This window comes from Nilaparvata lugens, chromosome 13 (genome assembly GCF_014356525.2).
Source record: "Nilaparvata lugens isolate BPH chromosome 13, ASM1435652v1, whole genome shotgun sequence".
Lineage (NCBI taxonomy): Eukaryota > Metazoa > Arthropoda > Insecta > Hemiptera > Delphacidae > Nilaparvata > Nilaparvata lugens.
Window position 1 is genome coordinate 21,823,064 of NC_052516.1, and position 21,474 is coordinate 21,844,537.

Here is a 21,474-nt window from a genome sequence, read left to right on the forward strand (position 1 = left end):
AGTTGAATAACTCAGGAATGCCCCCGAAATGAGTTTTCCTCCAGACAACAAATTATCTCTCATCCCACAAAGAGGATATTATCAACAAGGAAGCAATAGAACGCAATTCTCCTGGAATCACAGTTCTCAATGAAACCTTTATTGGTTATCATATTATATCTGAGATAGAGATTACTTCGCAATCATAGCGGTTGAGAGTTCAAAGACTGTTCCACAAGAATCTCTTGATTACTGAGGACGTACTATTTCCTACAGTGGAAGTCACTCCAAACTTACAGCATTGGTTGGATCAGTAGAATTGAGGTTATTTATCAAACAGTGAACATTGGTTGGATGGGAAGCATCGGTGTTATTATATAAGAAATGCTAACAATTTGAAGTGACTATAGCAACGTTGCTAGCAACTGTTTCCTTGCAACCTGCTCCCGGAAACTATATTGGGAATTAGCAATTTCCCGCAACGTCTGTAACACATTTTGCGCAGTCGATGCCGGCTTTTCCAGCAGGATAATATTTCCCTCTGGGTTTTCTTCATCTCGGAAGGCTTTTCCAGTGTCATGACGCTGAGAGAAAATTCGCCGCATGTCGCGGGAAAACGGCTATGAAAAGGGAAAGAAAGAGAGAAGCGTGTGAGGGGTGTGGTAAAAGAAAGAGAGAGATTTTAAATCTATCGCGTATGACAAGCTAACTTTTCGGGGAGCACATGTTTCGTTAGAGTGAGAGAGAAGGGGAAAATTGTGAGTTTTTCCGGAGGGACAGGCACTGAAGGAATCGAAATGGAAAACTACCGAAATAGAGCAGAAAAGTCGGCAAAGTCGATGAAAAGTAGACAGCAACGAAACGAGAGACATGGGCCAGAAAAGAACAACATCACCGCTGGGACAAGGATGGATTTCTATTAGCTTTTTCCCCAGTGTAGCACGGATTCTCTTGACACTTCATATCTCACCGCTGTTCACTCTTCTACCTTTTCATTTTCCTTATCCTTCTCCTCCTCCTCAGCGTCCTTCTCTCCCACCTTCTTTTTCTTCTTCTTCTTCTTCTTCTTTTTCTCTTTCTTCTTCTCCTTTTTCTTCTTTTTCCCCTCGTCCGCCTACTCTTCCCTCTACTCGTCTTCTTCTTTTCCTCCTATCTTCATCATTCTCTCTCTCCATTTTGCCATATTTATATGTCATCCTTTTCTATTTCCTCTTCTTCTTCTTGTATTTTTTTCCATCTATGCTTCTCCTTCACTTTCTCTTTCTTTACCTACTCCAGTTCCGTCACCTTCTCGACTCCTTTTTCTCTCTCTCTCTCTCTCTCTCTCTCTCTCTCTCTCTCTCTGTCTTTCTCTCTCATACTCCTAACAACTACATACTTCCAACATATTCTGCCAGTAGTTCTTTCGAAAGGATATTTTCGTCAAAATATTTAAGCTGCTTATTTTCTTTCCAGAGACTACGTATGTTTTCTTTTTCTTTGTGTACAATTTTTGTATATATTCAAAAGTACGATATCATGTAAAGTATATTCATACTCCTCCTTCCCTTGAGTATCTTTTTTCAAGTAATTTCAAGTGCTGCAGAATTCCTAGTACAAATAATGATGATTAGTAAAACTCAGTTCATGGAAGTTGAAAGCGGCTAAAAACTATGCTTATCTACAGATCTGCAGAGAAGGATGGAAGGATCCTTTCCACTTTGTGGCTTATCCAACTCTAAATCAAACTAGGCTCATTCATTATTCTCAAACAATTTTAAGATGAAAAAAAAGAAATTCAGATGTTGTCAATACCACTAGTCTCTTTTTTAAGGAGAAATACTACAATATCGCTTCCCATACAATCAATTTCAAGTTTCGCAGTAATTTCAGTTCAAATAACAACTATTTGTATCGAAAATTGAATTCTGAGACGTAAAAAATGGGTCCATAGAAACCACCCTTATCAACATTTCAATTGACAATATTCCTTTAGAACTAGACTGATAGAACTCAGAATCTAAGTAGGTTTGAGACTGAACACGGTAAAAAGTAATTTCTGGTGTTTATTTCCAGTCGTGATTAAGACTATTATTTTGAAAATGGTCCTTCAAAACTACACTGATTGAACCCTTTAAATCGTTGTAAGGTTGAGACTGACCACTTTCAATCCTCAAATAAACTCCTTTTTTTAAACAAACCACACTGATTCAAGAAATCACTAGTATATTTCCAGTAGCACACCTCTGCGTTGGTTGTGAAAATGGTTCTTTAAAACTACACTGATTAAACTCTTTAAAACGTAGTAAGGTTGAGACTGACCACTTTCAATCCTCAAATAAACTCCTTTTTTTAAACAAACCACACTGATTCAAGAAATCACTAGTATATTTCCAGTAGCACACCTCTGCGTTGGTTGTGAAAATGGTTCTTTAAAACTACACTGATTAAACTCTTTAAAACGTAGTAAGGTTGAGACTGACCACTTCCAATCCTCAAATGAAACTTTAATCCTCAAACTTCAAACCTTCAATCCTCAAACTTTAAAACTTTAATCCACTTACAATCCTCTGTGATTCAACAAATGTGTGTATTTTCAGTCACACACCTCTGCCGTTAGTGTGAAAATGGTCCTACACGTATTAAACTCTCTGAATCAAAGTAAGTTTGAGACTAACCACTTCCAATCCTCAAATAAACTACTTTTTTTTAAACAAACCACCCTGATTCAACAATCTACAGTGATCCAACAAACCACTGTGTGTATTTCCAGTCGCACACCTCAGCGACGTTTTGTAGATCAAGTTCGCACTTGAGTTGGTCGTAGAGAGTTTTTGAAAGCGCTCCAAATCGGTCAGCATGTCGTGAGGGACTTTGCCAACTTCATCGGTGCTTAACTCGCTGTGTTATTGCAATCCGAGTGTTAAGTTGGTGCTTAGCCTTGTTCGTATCCTACCTTTGTGACCTGTCCACCTGTAGGCACACACTGCGTCCTCGGTTTTATAATTAGTTTAGGAGTACTACTGAAGACAATGTTCTATAAATGACTACTTGATCGAGTTGAGGTGATGGTGTTAGAAAGAAATTGCTTTAACCTTTAAGTTAGGTATCATTTACCACTCCGTTCTGAAGAATTCAAAGTCAACAATAATTAACTATAATATAGATAATATTGTACCTGTATAATTCATAAAAATAATTCACTTACATGGGCTACTTTTGAACAAATTAATAAAAACAATTTAAAAATCTTGTAGTACCCTTTATTTTTAAAAACTTTAAAATAGTTCAATGACTAGTTTCGACCCTAACTTAGCTCATTTTCAAGTTGAAATAGTCGTTGAGCTATTTTAAAGTTTTTTTTTTTTTTTAATGAAGGGTATTACAAGATTTTTATATTGTTTTTACTAATCTATATAATTCGCTATGTAACCTGGAATATAGTCAACTATAACTTGACTAATACACCTTTTTCATCTTGAAAGTTCTCTATCTTTACTAACTTCCATCAAAACTTGGAAGGGTATTTGGAATTCTAGACCAGGCATTTTTGGACCTGTTTTGATCATGTAAATAATTAATTCATCATGGAATAAATTAATAATAATAATAATAATGAATGTATTTAGGCTGTAGTATATTGTAACTATTTGTCACTTTCTTCCCGCACTGGAATATACATAAAATTTATAAAATTTGAAGAATAGTCTTGGGTCAATCACTCTTCTCTTCCTAAATAATTTTTATAATAATTATATGAGTTCGGATGAAAATATAATACAAGTTCATCTTCAGAAAAAGCATTTTCATAATTTATAAGCTTTGATGGACGAAAATATAATCAAGTTCATCATCAGAAAAGACATTTTCATAATTTGTGAGTTTGTAATTTGAAAATATAATTCAAGTTCATCTTCAGAAAAGCAGCCTCATTTCTTGATCATACTATGCTGTATACTGTGATGTTACAAGTAATGATGTTACATATGGAATGAAAGAGTGTCTGTTCTCTCCTAATCGTAACATTCTGTCTAATCATGTCGGAATGAGAGCATGTTTGTTCTGGTGTACTTCACACAAACACCAGTTTTAATTATTGAAGATGCAGTTGATGGAAAAAAATAGTTGAAACCAGATGTTCAGTACATAGATTGTTATCTTTTAGATTGGTAAGGAGGAGGTTCACTGATTGAAATCAGAGCTACATACAGTATTCATGTAATTGATATTGAGTTTGATTTTCTAGCACACTCTAATATTATTGAAGGCTCATGAGAGTGTTTGAAGGGGATTTGTTGATCCATTTAAATAATCTAACAAAAAACTGCGATTAGTCCATTAGTTTTAGTGAGCAAAAATACTCACAGTGCCCGTTGCACAAAAGCCGGTTAAATTTTAACCTTGATTAAAATTTTACGAGAACCAATCAGAAAAGGCCATTTTTATAAAATCAAAAATCAAAATCTTTATTGCCGAAAACATTGTACAATGTTATGTTATAACAACGTCAGTAGCTGAAAAATTCATAAATAATAGGCTACAAATTACACAAACATCACAAATAATACAAATAAACAATTACACAAATAATGTACAGGAGCTTTTATTGGAATTATATAAATATCTCAGCAACTAAAATTGAATACAAATATCAAAAACTTAACGACACACTACCTGCTTAAAATACCCACTATAAGATGGCTTCTCTGATTAGTTCCCGTGGAATTAATCACAATTAAAATTTAACCGGCTTTTGTGCAACCGGCACATACTGTAGTAATAACAATCATAATATTATTATCTTCAGAAAATTAGGATATAGTTTTGTGCTGAGTGACTTTCATCTTCCTTAAACATTTATGTAATTCATGATTTTTGGATGAGAAATTAGTGAATGAAAATCAGCAATTTCATAATGTAATTTGATTATTATTTATTCTCGAGGTATCATGAATTTGAAAGTATGAATCACTATTGTAATTGAATTTGGGTGAATACACAATTCCTCTTCTAAAACAGTCTTTTTTCCAAGTTAAGCAAAGATTTTTACAGTGATATTCACTTGTCAGGACTCCTCATAAATAAAATGAATGCATCCCATTCGACCAATGCTGAAAAATTAAAGTGAATCTCACTATAGTTTGTTCCGTATATTAGAGCGTGAACTGAGCAAGCAGCGCCTTTCACCATTATTTAGAGTTGAAGAGTCGCAAGACAGATGCAACCTGTTTTCAATTATCGATTTTCTGCTTTTCATTCATCGATTTTCCACGCACACTTTTCCAGCGCGTTTTCCGGTGCCGTGAAACTGGAAGGAAAAGCCTACGGACCGCGGAGAATCGCGATTTTTCCAACAACTAGCACGTTTGTGATACTGTAGCTGGTTGCTACTGAAAAAAGATGGAAAATGTGTATTGAAGATGAAGAAGGAGAAGACGATAGTGAAGAAAAGAAGACGATGGTGAAGAAAAGAAGATGAACATGAAGAAGAGAAAGAAGATGAAAATAGACACAGATAGAAATGAAGATATGTAAATACATACGAAGAACCAGGAGGAGAAAATTTATCCATTCCAGAACGGATAAAATGAAGGATGGGATAAATAGAAATGAATAGATATGATGAAGAACAAGAATAACTCCTAAAAATTGAAACGTAAAATGATAATATAGCAGGAATTTGGGGCAGGTATGAGTTGTTGATGTGTCAAAAAATTGAAGTTGAGACAAAAAACGGTTTGCATGGTAACCATGTTTCAGAACACTGAAAAAAACACAAATATATTATCTTGATTGAATAAACATTTGAACAGGAGAAATTGTAAGAATGACTTATTCGTACATGTCATTTGAATTGAAGGAGTTTGTGGATTTAAACTATGTAAAATGTGCAAAGAATGAATAAATTGAAATTGAAGGAGTTTAATAGATAATATTATATCCCGATTATATTAATTTATTCAGTTATCGTCTCAAAAAGTACTGAAAACTTTGATTTTGTAAGATGACATTCGAGTCATGTGGTTTGAATTGAAGGAATTTCATAGAAAACATTACATTCCGATTATATTTTCCCAGTTATCGTTTCAAAAAAAAGGAATAAAAACTTTGATTTTGTTGTTTTTCTGTATCTTCTCAAGGAACTGGTTTCAAAATTCTGTACATTCAAAATGAAGGTGTTGAAACACAGTATGCTCTTCTTCCAGGGATTTGTAATGTCTGACTGTTCAGAACCTCATGTCCATCCATCTTGCTATGCTCTGATATTTGTGCTATCTTTTCGAAGTTACATATTCTACAAACCAAAGAGAAAAGATGGCATAAGAAGATATCCCGTGGTATAGGTCGTTTATGTTCCAAATTTCACCCCGATTTTTCTGTAATTCAAGACGATTACTGTCGATTACTGGCTATTATTACTGTTTTGGCCAGGTGAGAGTGTAAAGGTGCGTACAGATTTACGCGCCGCGAACATGAGCAATTCACTTTTAATCAGCTGACTATATCTGTATTTTTACAGAAACGGTAAGATACAGATATAAAAAGCTTGTCATCAGCTGATTAAAAGTGAATTGCTCATGTTCGCGGCGCGTATATCTGTACGCACCTTTACCGTTTCGGTAAAAATACAGATATAATCAGCTGATTAAAAGTGAATTGCTCATGTTCGCGGCGCGTATATCTGTACGCACCTTACCGTTTCGGTAAGAATACAGATATAATCAGCTGATAAAAGTGAATTGCTCATGTTCGCGGCGCGTATATCTGTACGCACCTTAACCGTTTCGGTAAGAATACAGATATAATCAGCTGATAAAAGTGAATTGCTCATGTTCGCGGCGCGTATATCTGTACGCACCTTTACCGTTTCGGTAAGAATACAGATATAATCAGCTGATTAAAAGTGAATTGCTCATGTTCGCGGCGCGTATATCTGTACGCACCTTTACCGTTTCGGTAAGAATACAGATATAATCAGCTGATTAAAAGTGAATTGCTCATGTTCGCGGCGCGTATATCTGTACGCACCTTTACCGTTTCGGTAAGAATACAGATATAATCAGCTGATTAAAAGTGAATTGCTCATGTTCGCGGCGCGTATATCTGTATGCACCTTGAGAACGGTAAAGTGTGAGAGACTACCAGCGTCACATAGCTTCACGAAAAAGAACTACTAGGACTATCGACAGACCCTAGGTCTACCATGGCATATCTTCTTATGATATCTTTTCTCTATGCTTGTAGCTATGTTTTCACACTAGTGTCACAGAATAAGTACAGAATGGAAACTTGTAATAAATCGCCTATCTAACCAATGCTTTTTACATGACCCCAATACTAAACACGTCACGTGACCTTGGGAAGTTCCAATCCTAGTCTTCTGATTGGCTCGTAGCAGTGAACGAGATCAATTGATCCGGATCATTAATGTGATCCGAACCTACCATCAATAATATTACAATGCGGCGCTTCCTAACAAGATGGCGGATTTTGGCGTCAGGGTATAGCCAAGTTTCCGTACTATATGTATACTGTGCTAGTGATATAAGTCTCATAGTCTTATAAGACATAGAACATAAGAAAGGAGAAGAACCAGGAAAGAAACGTGGAATGAGAAATACTATCGGCTTGAGTTAACATTGAAAATTGGAACATAAACGCCCTATACCATGGGATATCTTCTCGTCCTATCTTTTCTTTATACACAAAATTCATGTTGGAATTTTCCCGTTATCCTCCTTTCAAGAAAACTAGTGCAAACATTTGAAAACATATTTTCACCTTGAAAAGCAGCGTAACGTGGGTGTGTCATCCTTCAGCCAGAGCTGAAATCAATATCGCAACCGGAGTTATCGCTGTACAACGAATTCTATCAACCCCAACAGCAGCTCAATAGATGTGACACTCTGAAGCGAACAAAGCTGATGGAGCTCGGCAGACTGCAGAAGGATGGAGGTTGACATCTTGAAACTAAATTTACTCTACATTAGGAGTCAAGAGTCTAGAGTGAGAAGATGTGGTGAACACAAAGTGTACTCCTTAACTTCTTCACTGATCTCCGTTACTCTTTCACTCTCTCTCGCGCTCTCTCTCTCATTATTCGACTCTCTCTCAGTCTCCCTTCCTCACTTTCTCTCTCTCCCTCTTTTATCTTTATTATCTTTCTCGGTTTCCCTCGTTCTCTGTCTTTGTCTCTCTTCATTTCTATGCTTCTATCTTTATCTAGTTATCTCTCTCTCTCTCTCTCTCTCCTGCTCTCTTTATTCTCCGCTTTCACACACTGTCTCTCTCTGACGGTTGTGTGTTGATGAAAAGGATATCAGTTTATGTCCTTCTTATAGAATCAACAATTATTCGTTGAAACACCGCCGATTTATGAATTTACATTATAATTTAATATTATCGTTATTCTAATTGCATTTAATCTTTATTCTCATTGATTAATTTTTTATACTTCGTAAAGTTCGTTGAGTAATTAGCATTACCGTCATTTAATGTAAATTAGTGTATAACCCAGTAAATATTGTAACCTACATAAATAAAGAAGTCCAATCTAATCTTTTTCTGTCCCTCCCCATCTTTTTCTCATTAAGTCAAGGGTTGTGTGGCAGAGAGGACCAGGAGTCCATCTCCGCCCTAATAAAGGCAATCAATCCCTATCTTTCTCACTCTCACTTACTGATCACCGTTACTCTTTCACACTCACTCTCTCTTATCTTTATTATCTTTCTCTATGTTTCTCTCGTTCTCTGTCTTTGTCTTCCTCTATTGCCATGCTTCTGTCTTTATCTAGTTCCCTCTCTCTGTCTCTCTTTTCCCATCTTTCCCCCCTCTTTCATGCTCTTTTTTTTCTCCTCTATCACTCACTGTCTTCCTCCCTCTCCTTTTTCATTTCTCTCTCTCCCTATCTATTTCTGACTACTTCTCCATCTTTCTCACTCTTATTTACTGAGTGACTCCCTTTTTCGTTTACTTTGTAAAACCTGAGCCTCAATTCACTTCACTGTTTTCATTCAACTTGTGAGACGAAAGAGTGTATTTGTCGTGAGATTCTGAGTGTTCTCATATGAGAACAAGATGCCACTTGCAATGTACAAATCGAATCTCAATAAAAGGCTCTTTTACATTCTCTCCATTCCTTTGATTTCCACTCAACTCTATTATAGTTTTCCAGACATTCTATCGATTCCTTTAGGTTTTCGACCTTCCTCTTCAGAGTCTACAGTCTAGATGTTTTATTGGTTCCCTCGTTTCAATATACATGATAGATGTTGTATTAGTTCCTTCACTTCAATGTACATGAAGCAATTCCATTGAGTGTCCTACATTCAGTTCCGGTTTCTAGGACACTTATTAAATCGAATGGATCAATTACAATAGGCTTAATAGCCCATTAGATTCACATAACATTCTCTTCAAACAGTTCCTTCTTCCTCCTCATATTTTGATGAGAGAATCTTCTGAAAAATGCATACAAAACAAATGCTCTGTTTCTCTCCTTAGAGTGTATTTGTCATAAAAATCAAACATCCAAAACCGATTTGTTTAACAAAATTAATCGTATGCAATATTGCAATTACATTTTCTTCCTCTTCATATTTTTCTCTAATATTTATATCAGTGATGAGAGAATCTTCCAAAAAATGCATACATAACAAATCCTCTTTTTTCTTCTCAACGTGTATCTCTGTCAGAAGAACCAAAAGGTCAACCTAGGTTTTATCCATTGCATTTTATTCTTTATTCATCTATACAATAACTACATTATCAAAATGATAATATTTATCCATTGCATTTTATTGTTTATTCATCTATACAATAAGTACATTATCAAAATGATAGGGAGATGAAAAATAAGGTAACCTTGTGCCATTCCTCTCCCAGATTTTGATAACACAGTCCGAAATAGGTTAAGTCTTGTAGTTCCCAATGTGTTTACCGACTTGTTTCACCTAATTAATCGTTATTTCATGAGGATAACCACAATTTCAATTATTCCTTCTAAAGGATTCCTTATTGTGAGTATTCCTTTGTAATCCCATGTAAGTCTCCTTTAATATCGCTTAGTATCCTTGTAAATAATATCAAGTATCTTTGTAAATAACGTCATTGTATCCCATTTAACCAATTCAGACATTTCTAAGTGAATCTCGTCATAGAATTTACGCAACCCAAAAAGGGACTGAAAACAGTATTTACATGAGTTTATCTTTCTATATGTAGTGCAACCAATTCAAATGACATTAATAGGAGTGTGTCTGGTTACTTTTCGTTCAGCCCTCGTAAACTATGGTGATTGCTAGGCTGAAACGCATTTTAACAGTCGGTTATCATTTCATTGTGATTGAAGAAGTCGGTCAATTGATGATAGGCAAATCAATTGTGTCCATCATTACCATCAGTTAGAGGGTTAATTGACGGTTTGACCTTACACTGAATGTGCTCTGTGGTAATGAGTTGAGGTTGGAGCTATTGTTAGATCCACTTCAAACTGACAGCATTGGTTGAATGGGGAGTATTTATGTTGTTTATAAGGAAAATTCTGATAGTTTGAATTACAGTATAGCATTATTTTATGCTACTATACAGTATCTGTTTATTTTTTGTTTCTCAATGAGTAGATCCACTTGTAGGAGAGATATGAATGGAAATGATGAAGATTGTTGTAAGAATAGTAAAATTAATTGTTGATTCTTGTGGTGATTTTGAATGAATTTAGAGTACAATCAAACTGAATAATCTGAACTATACAATGTTGAATTTCTAAATAGATTATATAAAAGGAAGATTCAGAGAATAGTTATTTGTATATCTAGAGTGAAAAGTACGACTTTTTCTCCCTGTGGGAAAACGTTTGAAGCCCGAGGCGAAGCCGAGGGCAACAATTTTCCCGAGGGAGAAAAAGAATTTTTCGCTCGTGATGTACACAGCATTTTTCCTCTAACTACATTTTTTTATAGAAACTGCAAATAAAATCATTCTAATAACTTACATATTGGTGACAATGTTTCCTAACAACATAACCTAAAATCTAAAACCTAAAAACCGGTCGTCTGATTGGCACTGCCGATTGCGCTATCTATCGGGTAAAGTTGTAACAATTATATCAGCTGGGCAGCTACCAAAAATGGCTGACTCCAGATCACGCGGTTCAGATTTGAATTGCAGATCAAAAATATTTGTTGGCTGGTATTTTGAATAGAATAAAATATTTTAAAAATTGTATAAATTTTTATTGTCTACTAATATTAAGAATATAATATCATACAAACATATATTTCATGAGTTGATCAAATTTCTGGTTGAGGTATTGAATTTAGTTGGCTCAATAACTGACTACTCCATATGCTTCCTCATCTGAGCTTAGACCTTCTAACCCATTACCATGTAAGTTTTTAAAATAGAGATGCTTCCCATGTTATTTAAATGGAGTCACTTTTCCTCCCTAGGGAGTTTTTCTGTTTTTTACTACCGAGAGTGAAAAAGTGACACTTTAGTATTATGTTCCAGGGAGTAAAGTGAGTACTTTAGACAGTAGCTGAAGTTCTTATTCGATAAGTTTAGGCTATTACTTGAATGGGTGAACCTGTTTGAGCATATATTCTTGAGGGTTGTTTCTATTTTATTTTGATTTCAAATCAAATCAAATTTATTTTCCATTCAAAATACAGTATATTATTTGAAAATTAATTTCTAAAACATAGTATATTGCATTGGTTGTAAAAATATTTTTCTCTTTTCTGATACTTCTGTAAATAATTCAGCAAATATTCCACGAGAAATTATTTCCGCATTCAGAATATTTTTCGCTAAGATCTATTGATGCAATGGCATGTTCTGTTATGTTTATATACTTTCTTATTATTAGATATATTGTCATGTATATTATTGAATGGACAACCACTTTTTTCTTTTATTTTTAAGCACCAGTTATACTAATTTTCCTTCACTTTTGCTATTCTGTTAATTACTAAGTTTATTTTAATAGTGGCTGTTTGTATTCTGAAATAGGTACTGTACGATATAGACATTATATGTTTCACTTCAACTTCTATTGTCAACATATCATTTCATTTTTACATTTTCTGTAATTATTGTTTGTGATTTCTTTTGCGAGAATAAATATAATTTTATTATAATTTTTATAGAAAATGTAGAAAACTAGATAGATTTTGATATCTACCAAGGCTAGAAATATTATAGATAAAGAAAACTTATAAATACTAAGGCAATGAATGAGAAATTACAAGAAAAAGAATGGATGAAACCTCGTAGAAATACAGAAGAGAAGTTTTCGATAGTAGGGATGATGATGCATAATGGGGAACTCGTATAAGAAGATGTGATAAAGAGAGTAGAACATGATGAGGAAGAATATCCAGATGAGGAAGGAGCATGTTATGTGCCTTTCACTCGCTGTGTTGTAGATGGAAGCTGACAGATACTAGACATTTGACATGATGAAAAAATCAATTGAGATAGATCTTTCTTCTAATAGTCCCAATCGTATCATTGAATAGCTCTTCAATGATCTTCACTTTCGAGTAGAACCGTTATGTAATACTGGAAAATAACTGGAGTAAAATTCATTTTAAACTTTAAGCATCAATTGAATGGGGAGCATTGATGTATAGTTGAAGTGAAGCTCATTATATTATCATTGTAGTGGTTGAGTCACTTTCATTTAATTAGGATATTTTATCTTGATGTCTGAATGCATTAAGAGTTTGAAGCGGTGATATAGGTCGTTCAAACATGAGTAAGCTTTTTAGTAAGTGAGATGGTATAGTACCAATATTCATGAGTTTACTATAGAACTTTAACTTAAACTAGCTTGAAAGAGTAATCTTTTTTAGATGAAGAATTAAGAAAGAATTTATCTTTGGATTGATTTCAATGATGAAGCTTTTCATCGTGGGGTATGCTGTCAATCTTTTATATATTTTGATTCATCGAAATTATCTATTTTATAATAAAGGGAAGACCTTGTTTATACACGTTGGGATAGGAAGATTATGTTTGACGCATCATATCACGTCTGAACTACTGGACTGATAACTTGAAAATTTTAAATATATATTTTCTTAATTAATCGAGGATGGTTGTAGGCCTATTTCTCAATTCTTCAAGATTTCATTACGTCAAGTTTTAAAATAGACCCTTGCGGAAGACGGTTACCGGCTAGTTTGGAATAAAAATAAACATTTTTCATAAATCAGATTGAATTTGAGATACTGATGTGGGAAAATTTATTGTCAAATTGATGTATCATGAGACTGTGAACTTGGATGGTTCCAGTGTTAGATGAAAATCGATTTATGATTGAAAACTGTTTATTTTTATTCCAAACTAGCTGGTATCCCATGCTCCGCAAGGGTCCATTTCAAAGCTTGACAGACTGAAAACTTGACGTAATGAAATGTAGAAGAATTGAAAATATCAACTTGCAACAACAAGTAGACAGTTATTTTGGAGTATATTTCAAATTCAATGTGAGGAAACTATTTAGTAGCTATTTTGAAGTAGCTTAAGCTATTGAAGCTTAAAAAATATGTCATAATTTCAAAAACTGTTATCTTGGTGTGTGAGTTGCAAGAATTCTGTTATCATATTATTGCCAACCGACAAACGTTCTATCGTGAAGTGTCAGTCAAATGTCAGAAAGCCGGAAAGGCTAGAAAAATAACAAATTTATTTTGGATCGGTTGTGACCAGATTATTTCGTCTAATCTGAGGAAAAGGATGTTCCAGGAGATAGTAAAAGTGGTTTATCTCAGCCGAAAGGACATGGTCGGTTGTTTTAGTCGAATTTTATCGGGAGTTTGAAAAAATTGCTGGCTATCTGAATGCACCGGAAATGAGTCCGAGTATGAGATTTACTGGTTTCTCATGTCGCACCGAGTTTTGAAGATTATTTCGCACATTACTGCAATAGTATCGCTGGTTCTCACGGATATTGAAAGGGAAAATGGATTTGTGTATGTTGCCACATCCGCTGGTTGCGATAAAATACGACAAAATATGCTTGACTAGGTAAATTACTTGGGAATTGGGTTTCTTGTTGTGGTTGTGTGTATTTTTTTAGATAAAAAATTGTTCAAGTAAGTGAATGGAATGAAAGAATGTAGTTCAGAAAAAAATTGATTTTAAAAAAATAAAACTACGATATAGTTTTATAATTTATTTATCCATTTATTATTTTATAACTAGCAGGTAACCTGTCCTCCACAAGGGACAAGGGTCTAATTAATTTTATAAAAATTGTATACGTGAAATTCCAACCTTATCTTGGACTTTATCACCTATAAATTTGGAAGAAAAATAGCACAAGGGATACCTAACTTATTATTTCATCTACCAATTTTATTACATTAGTGTAATTTGCATTATCAGTAAATAAATAAATAAAAATAAATTACTGTGTATACCATAGACTAAATAGCATGCTTAAATCTGTGGTGTTACTTAGTGTCGGTTTCCAAGACACTCTTGTTAAAATGAATGGACCAATGGAGTGTATTAAATCTGTAGGTTTAACTTCAATTATCTATTTGATTTAATGAAAAACCTAACAACAGGGCCTTGGTGTTTTCAATGCATTTCTCTGCTGAATGCACACTTAACTCAAAGAACTTTCTGGATGAAATTACATTAATTAATGTATTATGTATAGGAACTATTATTCAGACATCCACATTTTATTCAAATACTCAACATTTTGTTCTTTTTGCTCAATAATACAAGCTTTCACGATCAATCTTATTCCTTTGCTGGTTATTTCAAAACATTCTTTTCTGTTCGTATCATAATGTCAAACTATTCACAATCTAACCTTCTTCATTGTTGATAAAGCTTGGTCAATCTTGTCTAGTGTATATTGAATAATGCATGTCCATTTCGATATTGAACTTGGTAAGAAAACAGTCTCCACTATTAACAGAATAATTTACATAAACAGTTTCTCCACTTCTCACTCAACCAGGCATATGTCTATTTTGTGCATCTCTGTTTGCTCTGGCGTGTGGTAGTGACTATTCGTGTGTATATCACACTATTTAGTTCTGGTATCTTATTTGATTGGGGTGTGTGATGTAGATGAAGAGCGAGAGACAGATATAGAATGAGGGGACAGGGTGTGAGTGAGTGAAAGAGTTAGTGAAATAGCAATAGATTGAATAGATGGAAGAGAAATAGATGAATATCAGAAAGGAAACAGTTGGGAGGGTGCGTGTATGAGAGAGTGTATGAGTGAGAGAGAATAGAGTTGTTGAGGTTTAGAGAGAGAAAGAAGAAAGACTGAGAGTATGAAAAAGCGTATTCTAGCCAACTAAACAGTTGTATCTTGGTTTAGATGTGGGGAGTCCGATTTATCACCCAATTACACGGTTCAACGCCATCCCACAACAAGCTCACATATTCACTCCTTCCTCCTCATCTTCACCTCTTTCTTCTTCTTTTTCTTCACCCTTTCCACTCTTTTTCTTCTTCATCACCCTTTCCACTCTTCTTCCTCTTCGTCTGTTTCTTCTTCTTCTACTTCTTTTTCTTCTTCATCATCATCCTTTTTGTCTTCTTCCAAGTTCTTTGTTTAGTTCCTCTCTCTCACCTTCTTCTTGTCATTTTCTTTTTTCCTAATTTTCTCTTAGCCGATTCTCATCATTCTCATTATTCTTGTTCATATCCATCTTCTTCTACTCTCTCGCACTTAATTCTGCATTCATCTATATATTTCCCTAGTTTAATACTATCTTTTTCATTCCCCTCTTGGTCCTTTCATTCTGTTATCATTCTTAATCCACTATCATCTCTTATTTTGTAATCCTACACTTTCCCTGTTTCTTCTCCGTTTTTGAATGACCCATGACTCCTGATGCTTCTTCTTTTGTCCCCCTTCTCCTCTTTCTTCTTTAATTCTTCGTCTACTTCCACATCTTTTCAGTCTCCTCAATCTTCACCAAGAGTGTCATCATCATCGTCATTATCATCATCATCATCATTATTATCATCATCATCAAATTGAATCTATACTTTCCATTCCTTACCAGACCCTACTGTCTTTCCATCCTATTCAACTATTTCCCTCCCCATATTATTTATGAGCATACTTTATTCCTGCATTCTCATTCATTTACATAACAGTGTAGTGTGTATCATGAATATTATAATAGGTATTTCCTGAATCATTGAGTCTGATCAGAATGAGAGTTTTTTAAAAGACTGTTCATGATATTTATTTGTGTGAGGAATAGATTGAGAGAAACTGAAGATAGTGCCAGTGGCAGAGTAATGATTATAAATGAAGAGAGAAAGCTAATCTGAAAATAACAGTGGTTGAAGAAGGAGGAAATAGAAAGAAACGAAAATGAACAGAGAGAGAGTGAGAGAGAGAAGTCGACAATGGTAAGAAATGGTAGGTGGTGAAGAACGGTGGTTGATAGAGAAGGAAAGAAAAAGATTGAAACGAAGATGAAGAGAGAGACGATGACAAGAAGAGAATGGTAGGTGGAGAAGAACGGTGGTTGAAAGAGAAAGAAACAAAAAGACAGAGTAGAAGATAGAAGAGAAAGAGTGATGACAAGGAGAGGAAATGAGATTAAAATGTCTCGGTCAGTGAATTCTTAATTCGTTTCTGTTTTTGATTTATTAGGTGTGCTCTTTCATCTCTGAATTAGATCAACATTCTTCAGATAATGTTGACTAGAATGTGTCTACACTGTTTCTAATGTCTTAATTTACGTTTAAACTTTTTGAACTACTCTCTTAAGCTATCGAAAATAGTCTACTTATCCGTACAATTACGTCAAAACAAGTGTAGTTTTAAATTATGATTGGGTAAAATCTACAATTTCTTAGATTGGAACTGCAAACAACTTGGACCAAAAGTGGTGTTCTTCCGACCAATTCTAATAAATTTATTGGTAGATGTTCCAGAATAAAGGTACCTAGCCTAATCTCTTCATTTTTATTAGATTTTAAAAGTAGTCCAATTTTCAGATCATTCAATATTCCAGTGTTCATATAATCCAAAATTTCATTCATTACTAGCAGGTAACCCGTGCTCCGTAAGGTTCTAATTAACTTGACCTACTGAAATCTTGAAAAATTGAAAATAGGCCCATAAACAACCTCGTTAAATTAAGTATCAATCAGTGAGTAGCCTTTAGAATTCAATAATGAGTATAGAATGTAATTCTTTACTCACTTTTATCAATATGCTAAATTTCAAATTAATCAGTCCAGTAGTTCAGACGTGACGATGCGCCATTCGTGAATTTCCTATCCCATACGTGTATAGGCCAATTCTTTCCTTCATTATAGTATAGATTTTCTAGTAATCAATTCAAAATTAGTTCCATCTAACTTGTGATTGAACTGTTTGTTTTTTTGTGTACTTTACTGTCTTATTTGAAACAACATTTGTCAATTTTTCACTTGCCTTGCATAACAAGAATTCTATCTGTTCGACCAATGTTATTGTCTCTGATATAAAGAGAGATAGAATGAGATAGAGAAAGAGAGATTAGATTATCTTTCTATATATTTTACAATATATACTGGCTGTACAATACAGATAGAGAGAGATTGATTGTTCTATTTTTTTCTGGTAGGGTTGAAACTATTTGGTTCCCTCTACCACCCAACCAGGCTAACACAATTACATAGCATCAATATAAGTATTCTATTTCTAAAACAACAACAGTAAAAAATAAGAAGGAAAATTGTCATGACAGAAGCAATTCAAAATATTTTAAAGAGAGAGAGAGCGCGCGATAGAATAAAGGTATCTGCCTTTATTTGTTACCTAGGAGGGCGAAGTTAGGGCGCAGTCGTCCCTCTCTTACCCTCTGAGTGATAGAGAGAGAGTGAGAGAGAGACAATATAATAGAATGACTTTTCAACGTGACGAAATTTGGACAGTTTAGTCACTCAGCCTCACAACCAACCTTCAGGGTTAGATAAGGATAGAAAAGATTGAAGTGGTTGAGTAACAGATGATGAGAGATTGGGGAATGTGTGATCGAAAAAGAGAGACAGTGAGAGAGGGAGAGTGAGAGAGATAATCTGACGGAATCCTTGCTGACAGTCAGTGTAGCAAGTTGGCTTTTGGCCTAGTATGTGATGTGCGTTCAAGCCAAAATTCGCGTGCATTGGAATCTCTTGCCTTTCAACTTTTGAAGACAAAAAGAAGAAATAGACGAGAAAAAGAAGGAGAAGAATGTGATGAAGACGAGAGAAAGTCGATTGAACTGTCTGGAATCTTAGTTTGAGGGTTGCAATATAGCCGAGGGGTGTAGGTCAGGCAGTTTCAGAGGTGCACTTTTTATCTAGACTTTGTGAGGTTATTGACTGGAGTTGAAGCTTGCCTTTTCATGGTTTACTAACGGATAGCTAGTTACGTTGATCTGAGTTTGAACTCCAATAAAACATATCAAGTATAGATAAATTATGAGATCAAACGCAAGAGTTTCGATAGAGTTGTACTCCTAGACTCACAAGTGAAATTCAAGTAGCCTATGCTAGCTTTACTCCTGAAAAAAGGTTATCCTAGAAACAAAACGTAGTGTCAATTAATTCCAAGTTCAACCTAATTCATTGCAACTACTTGAGATTTTAATTTTTATCAAAACATGTATTTCAGAACAAATAATCTAATAATGTTTTCTTTTTTCAGGTGAGTGTTGCATTATTATTGGAGCGATCATTTTGTGATAGAGAGTGAGTACAACCTACTTTTCAAAAAGTATTAGAGATTTGTTAAGAAAATTCATCATTATATATTTATTGAATTCTTACTTACTGAACCTAGCTAGATTAATGCCGTTACAACTAGCATAGTCAAATACAGGATGAAGCAAATTTGATTCATTCAATATAGCAACATCCGACCGGTTATGTTAAGTCTGATCAAATTTTGATCTGCGATTAAGCAAGCACAAGATAAATAAATATAATCTGATCCTCTTTAAAACTCTCTCCCTCTCTTACCTGATCATTACTTTCTCCTCTTTGTCTCCTGTCCAATATACTACATCTATGAAGATCCACTATCTCACTATACATATTATATTTTGTCAGTGTTTCTTAATCGCGCCCTACTCAATCAATCACACGATCAGTCGCTTGTTGTATATTTTTCAACATCCAATTTTCTAAGTGATATGTACTCTGTTCTCTGTTTACTGTCAAAACATATCAATTAATTGTTTAATTACTTTTTCCATCCTCTTGAATTATTTTACGCCCATGAACATTTGGATGATTACCATGTTATAGCCCAATAAGATACATCAAGCAAAGCTATCAATTCTGTGTTATTGATCCGTTTGCATTCCCCGTATACAGTCTTTCCCTATCTTATGCACAGTGCGACTCATGCACTGTGGCGACTAAATGGCACCTAAAGACTGAACCATTGCTCGGTTGATACTGCAACTCAGTCGAGTGATGAGGAGAAAGTTTTGGAATGCATAGGTGACTCATTCACTGACACCACCCCATTCAATAGTTTTTTGCAGCAAATATCTGATACTGTTGTACTATTTACAACAGCGCGACTGCTGGAAGGTTAATTAGTCCTAAAGAGATTTCATAGATATTATGTAGAAATATGTATGTAAAGTGTTTGATAAACATGATCTAAATTAATTTGGGAGAGAAATTGCACAAGGCTGAACCTATTTTTCTCGCAATCGTTTTAATGATTAAAATCGGGGCACCGAGTTTTGCTCGTCATTTTTATTTATTGATAAACAGAACACAATTCTCTAAAATGATCTTGTTCATATTTTACAGCTGGCTATACGGCAGCTTATGAATTTCGGGGATGCGATATTATGATTTTCCACAGAATCACTCGCTCACTTTTTACTATCCACATACGATGAAAGTCTCAGCTGTTTCAGCCAAGGATGAATTATCCTTTTAATGTTGTTCAGCAAGTTTTCCCAGGGATGAGACCTAGTGCAATCGATTCTTTGTATCATAAACCTACTATGTTCCAAATTTCGTGAAAATCGTTGGAGCCGTTTTCGAGATCTGTTGAACATGAATATATACCCATATAAGCACATAACCAGACCAGATAACCACATAACCATATAAATATATACAGAAATTGCTCACTTAATATAATAGGATTGTTTTTTTTTTTCAGAATAAAGTAGAATATACTTGACAATAGAGAGAGAGAGCAAACAGTAATATAACATACAGTAGATGTTATATATATTTATTTCAGAGAATATAGGAAAATATATAGAACAAACTAGAGCACACAGTGGCTAACGATGCTCATTTTTCAATATGGTATTGAAAGAAAACCGATACGTCGACTGAGCGACCTGAGTAAAGGCAAGTGATAAATTATAGCCGTCATTATTTTGTTCCCCCCTCTTCCATTATGGGGGAACCTTTACCGGAATAACCTCCCCCCTCCAGAAAGTGCTCGGCTGGGGGTGTCATGTCACCGATATTGTATTGAGCTACCTTGAAGTTCAAAAACATGGAGTTGCTAGAGTTTTGCTGCTGTATTGTAGATCAAATCCGATTGATTTTTTATTTCGATCGTTTTAAGCTGCTGTGATTCATTTCCTTCAAAATTTATATCAATTTATCGAATCTGTATTTGTAAATTGAGCCATTTTGCGTTTGTAATTTGTAAAACAAGGTTGAATTCCCAAATATTCTTCTTCTGCCAGTACCTATTCTTTCCGAATATTGGCGATCAGCCTGACTATGGATATCTTATTTACAGTCATCCTGAAAAGTTATGTTGTAGTCTTGGAGAAGCAGGTACGATGGTTTTTCATCCATGATTAGGTGGACTTCTTCTGGTCCTCTTCTGCCATAGATCTTTCCTTGGAAAACGGATTTCAGCAGGCCACATTTTTCTTAATTCCTCTCTCAAATATCACTCTATACAAAAAACCAGGAATTTATCTGTTATTTTCAGTTCTGATATTTGATATAAGCAAGGCTAGTGAATTTTTCTGAGGAATTGTTCCAATGTCAGGATGATACACTGATTAGGTCTAGACTTGTGCCGGTCTAATGCAGGCATGTACAGCTAATTTATTCATCTGAGGATGATACACAGATTAGGCCTAGACTTTTGCCAGCCGAATGCAGGAATGTACATTTTCAACACAGGTTGATACAAGTTTAGGTGGACTCCAAACTACCAGAACTGTTCTGTTCCACAGTTGATTTCGCTAATAAAACGTGATTGAGTATTGATCAACACATCATGAATACTCAATTATGATTGTTGTGCGAGGTGGTAGATATGTATGTCATGGTGCGAGTTGATAATTGTTAGCCACTGCCATCTAATCAAGCAACCACTGGTCAATGTCGTTCAGTGAACTGGTTAATGGCTTCCTCTGTACAGTGCAACTGTTCAAATCTGTCCCTCCCGACTCGAGTTAAAGGGCTTGATTAGGTCCCCAAGGAGCTCGTTAGTTATGGTTTTGCCATTCATATCAATCTATTTTCTCTCTCACTCTCTCTCTCTAT

At 34.8% G+C, this 21,474-nt stretch overlaps 2 protein-coding genes across 2 annotated transcripts in view; both read left to right on the plus strand.

The window, feature by feature from the left end:
* LOC120354053 overlaps window positions 1–18,694 on the plus strand; it is a 160,344-nt gene extending 141,650 nt beyond the window's left edge. Inside the window, exon 2 of the mRNA XM_039440079.1 lies at window positions 18,632–18,694. Coding sequence (XP_039296013.1) covers window positions 18,632–18,679 — 48 coding nt within the window. The 3' untranslated portion in view covers window positions 18,680–18,694. The remainder of the gene's footprint in view (window positions 1–18,631) is intronic.
* Window positions 1–21,474, plus strand: part of LOC111046922 (pumilio homolog 2) — a 608,126-nt gene that overhangs the window by 479,862 nt on the left and 106,790 nt on the right. The window lies entirely within an intron of this gene.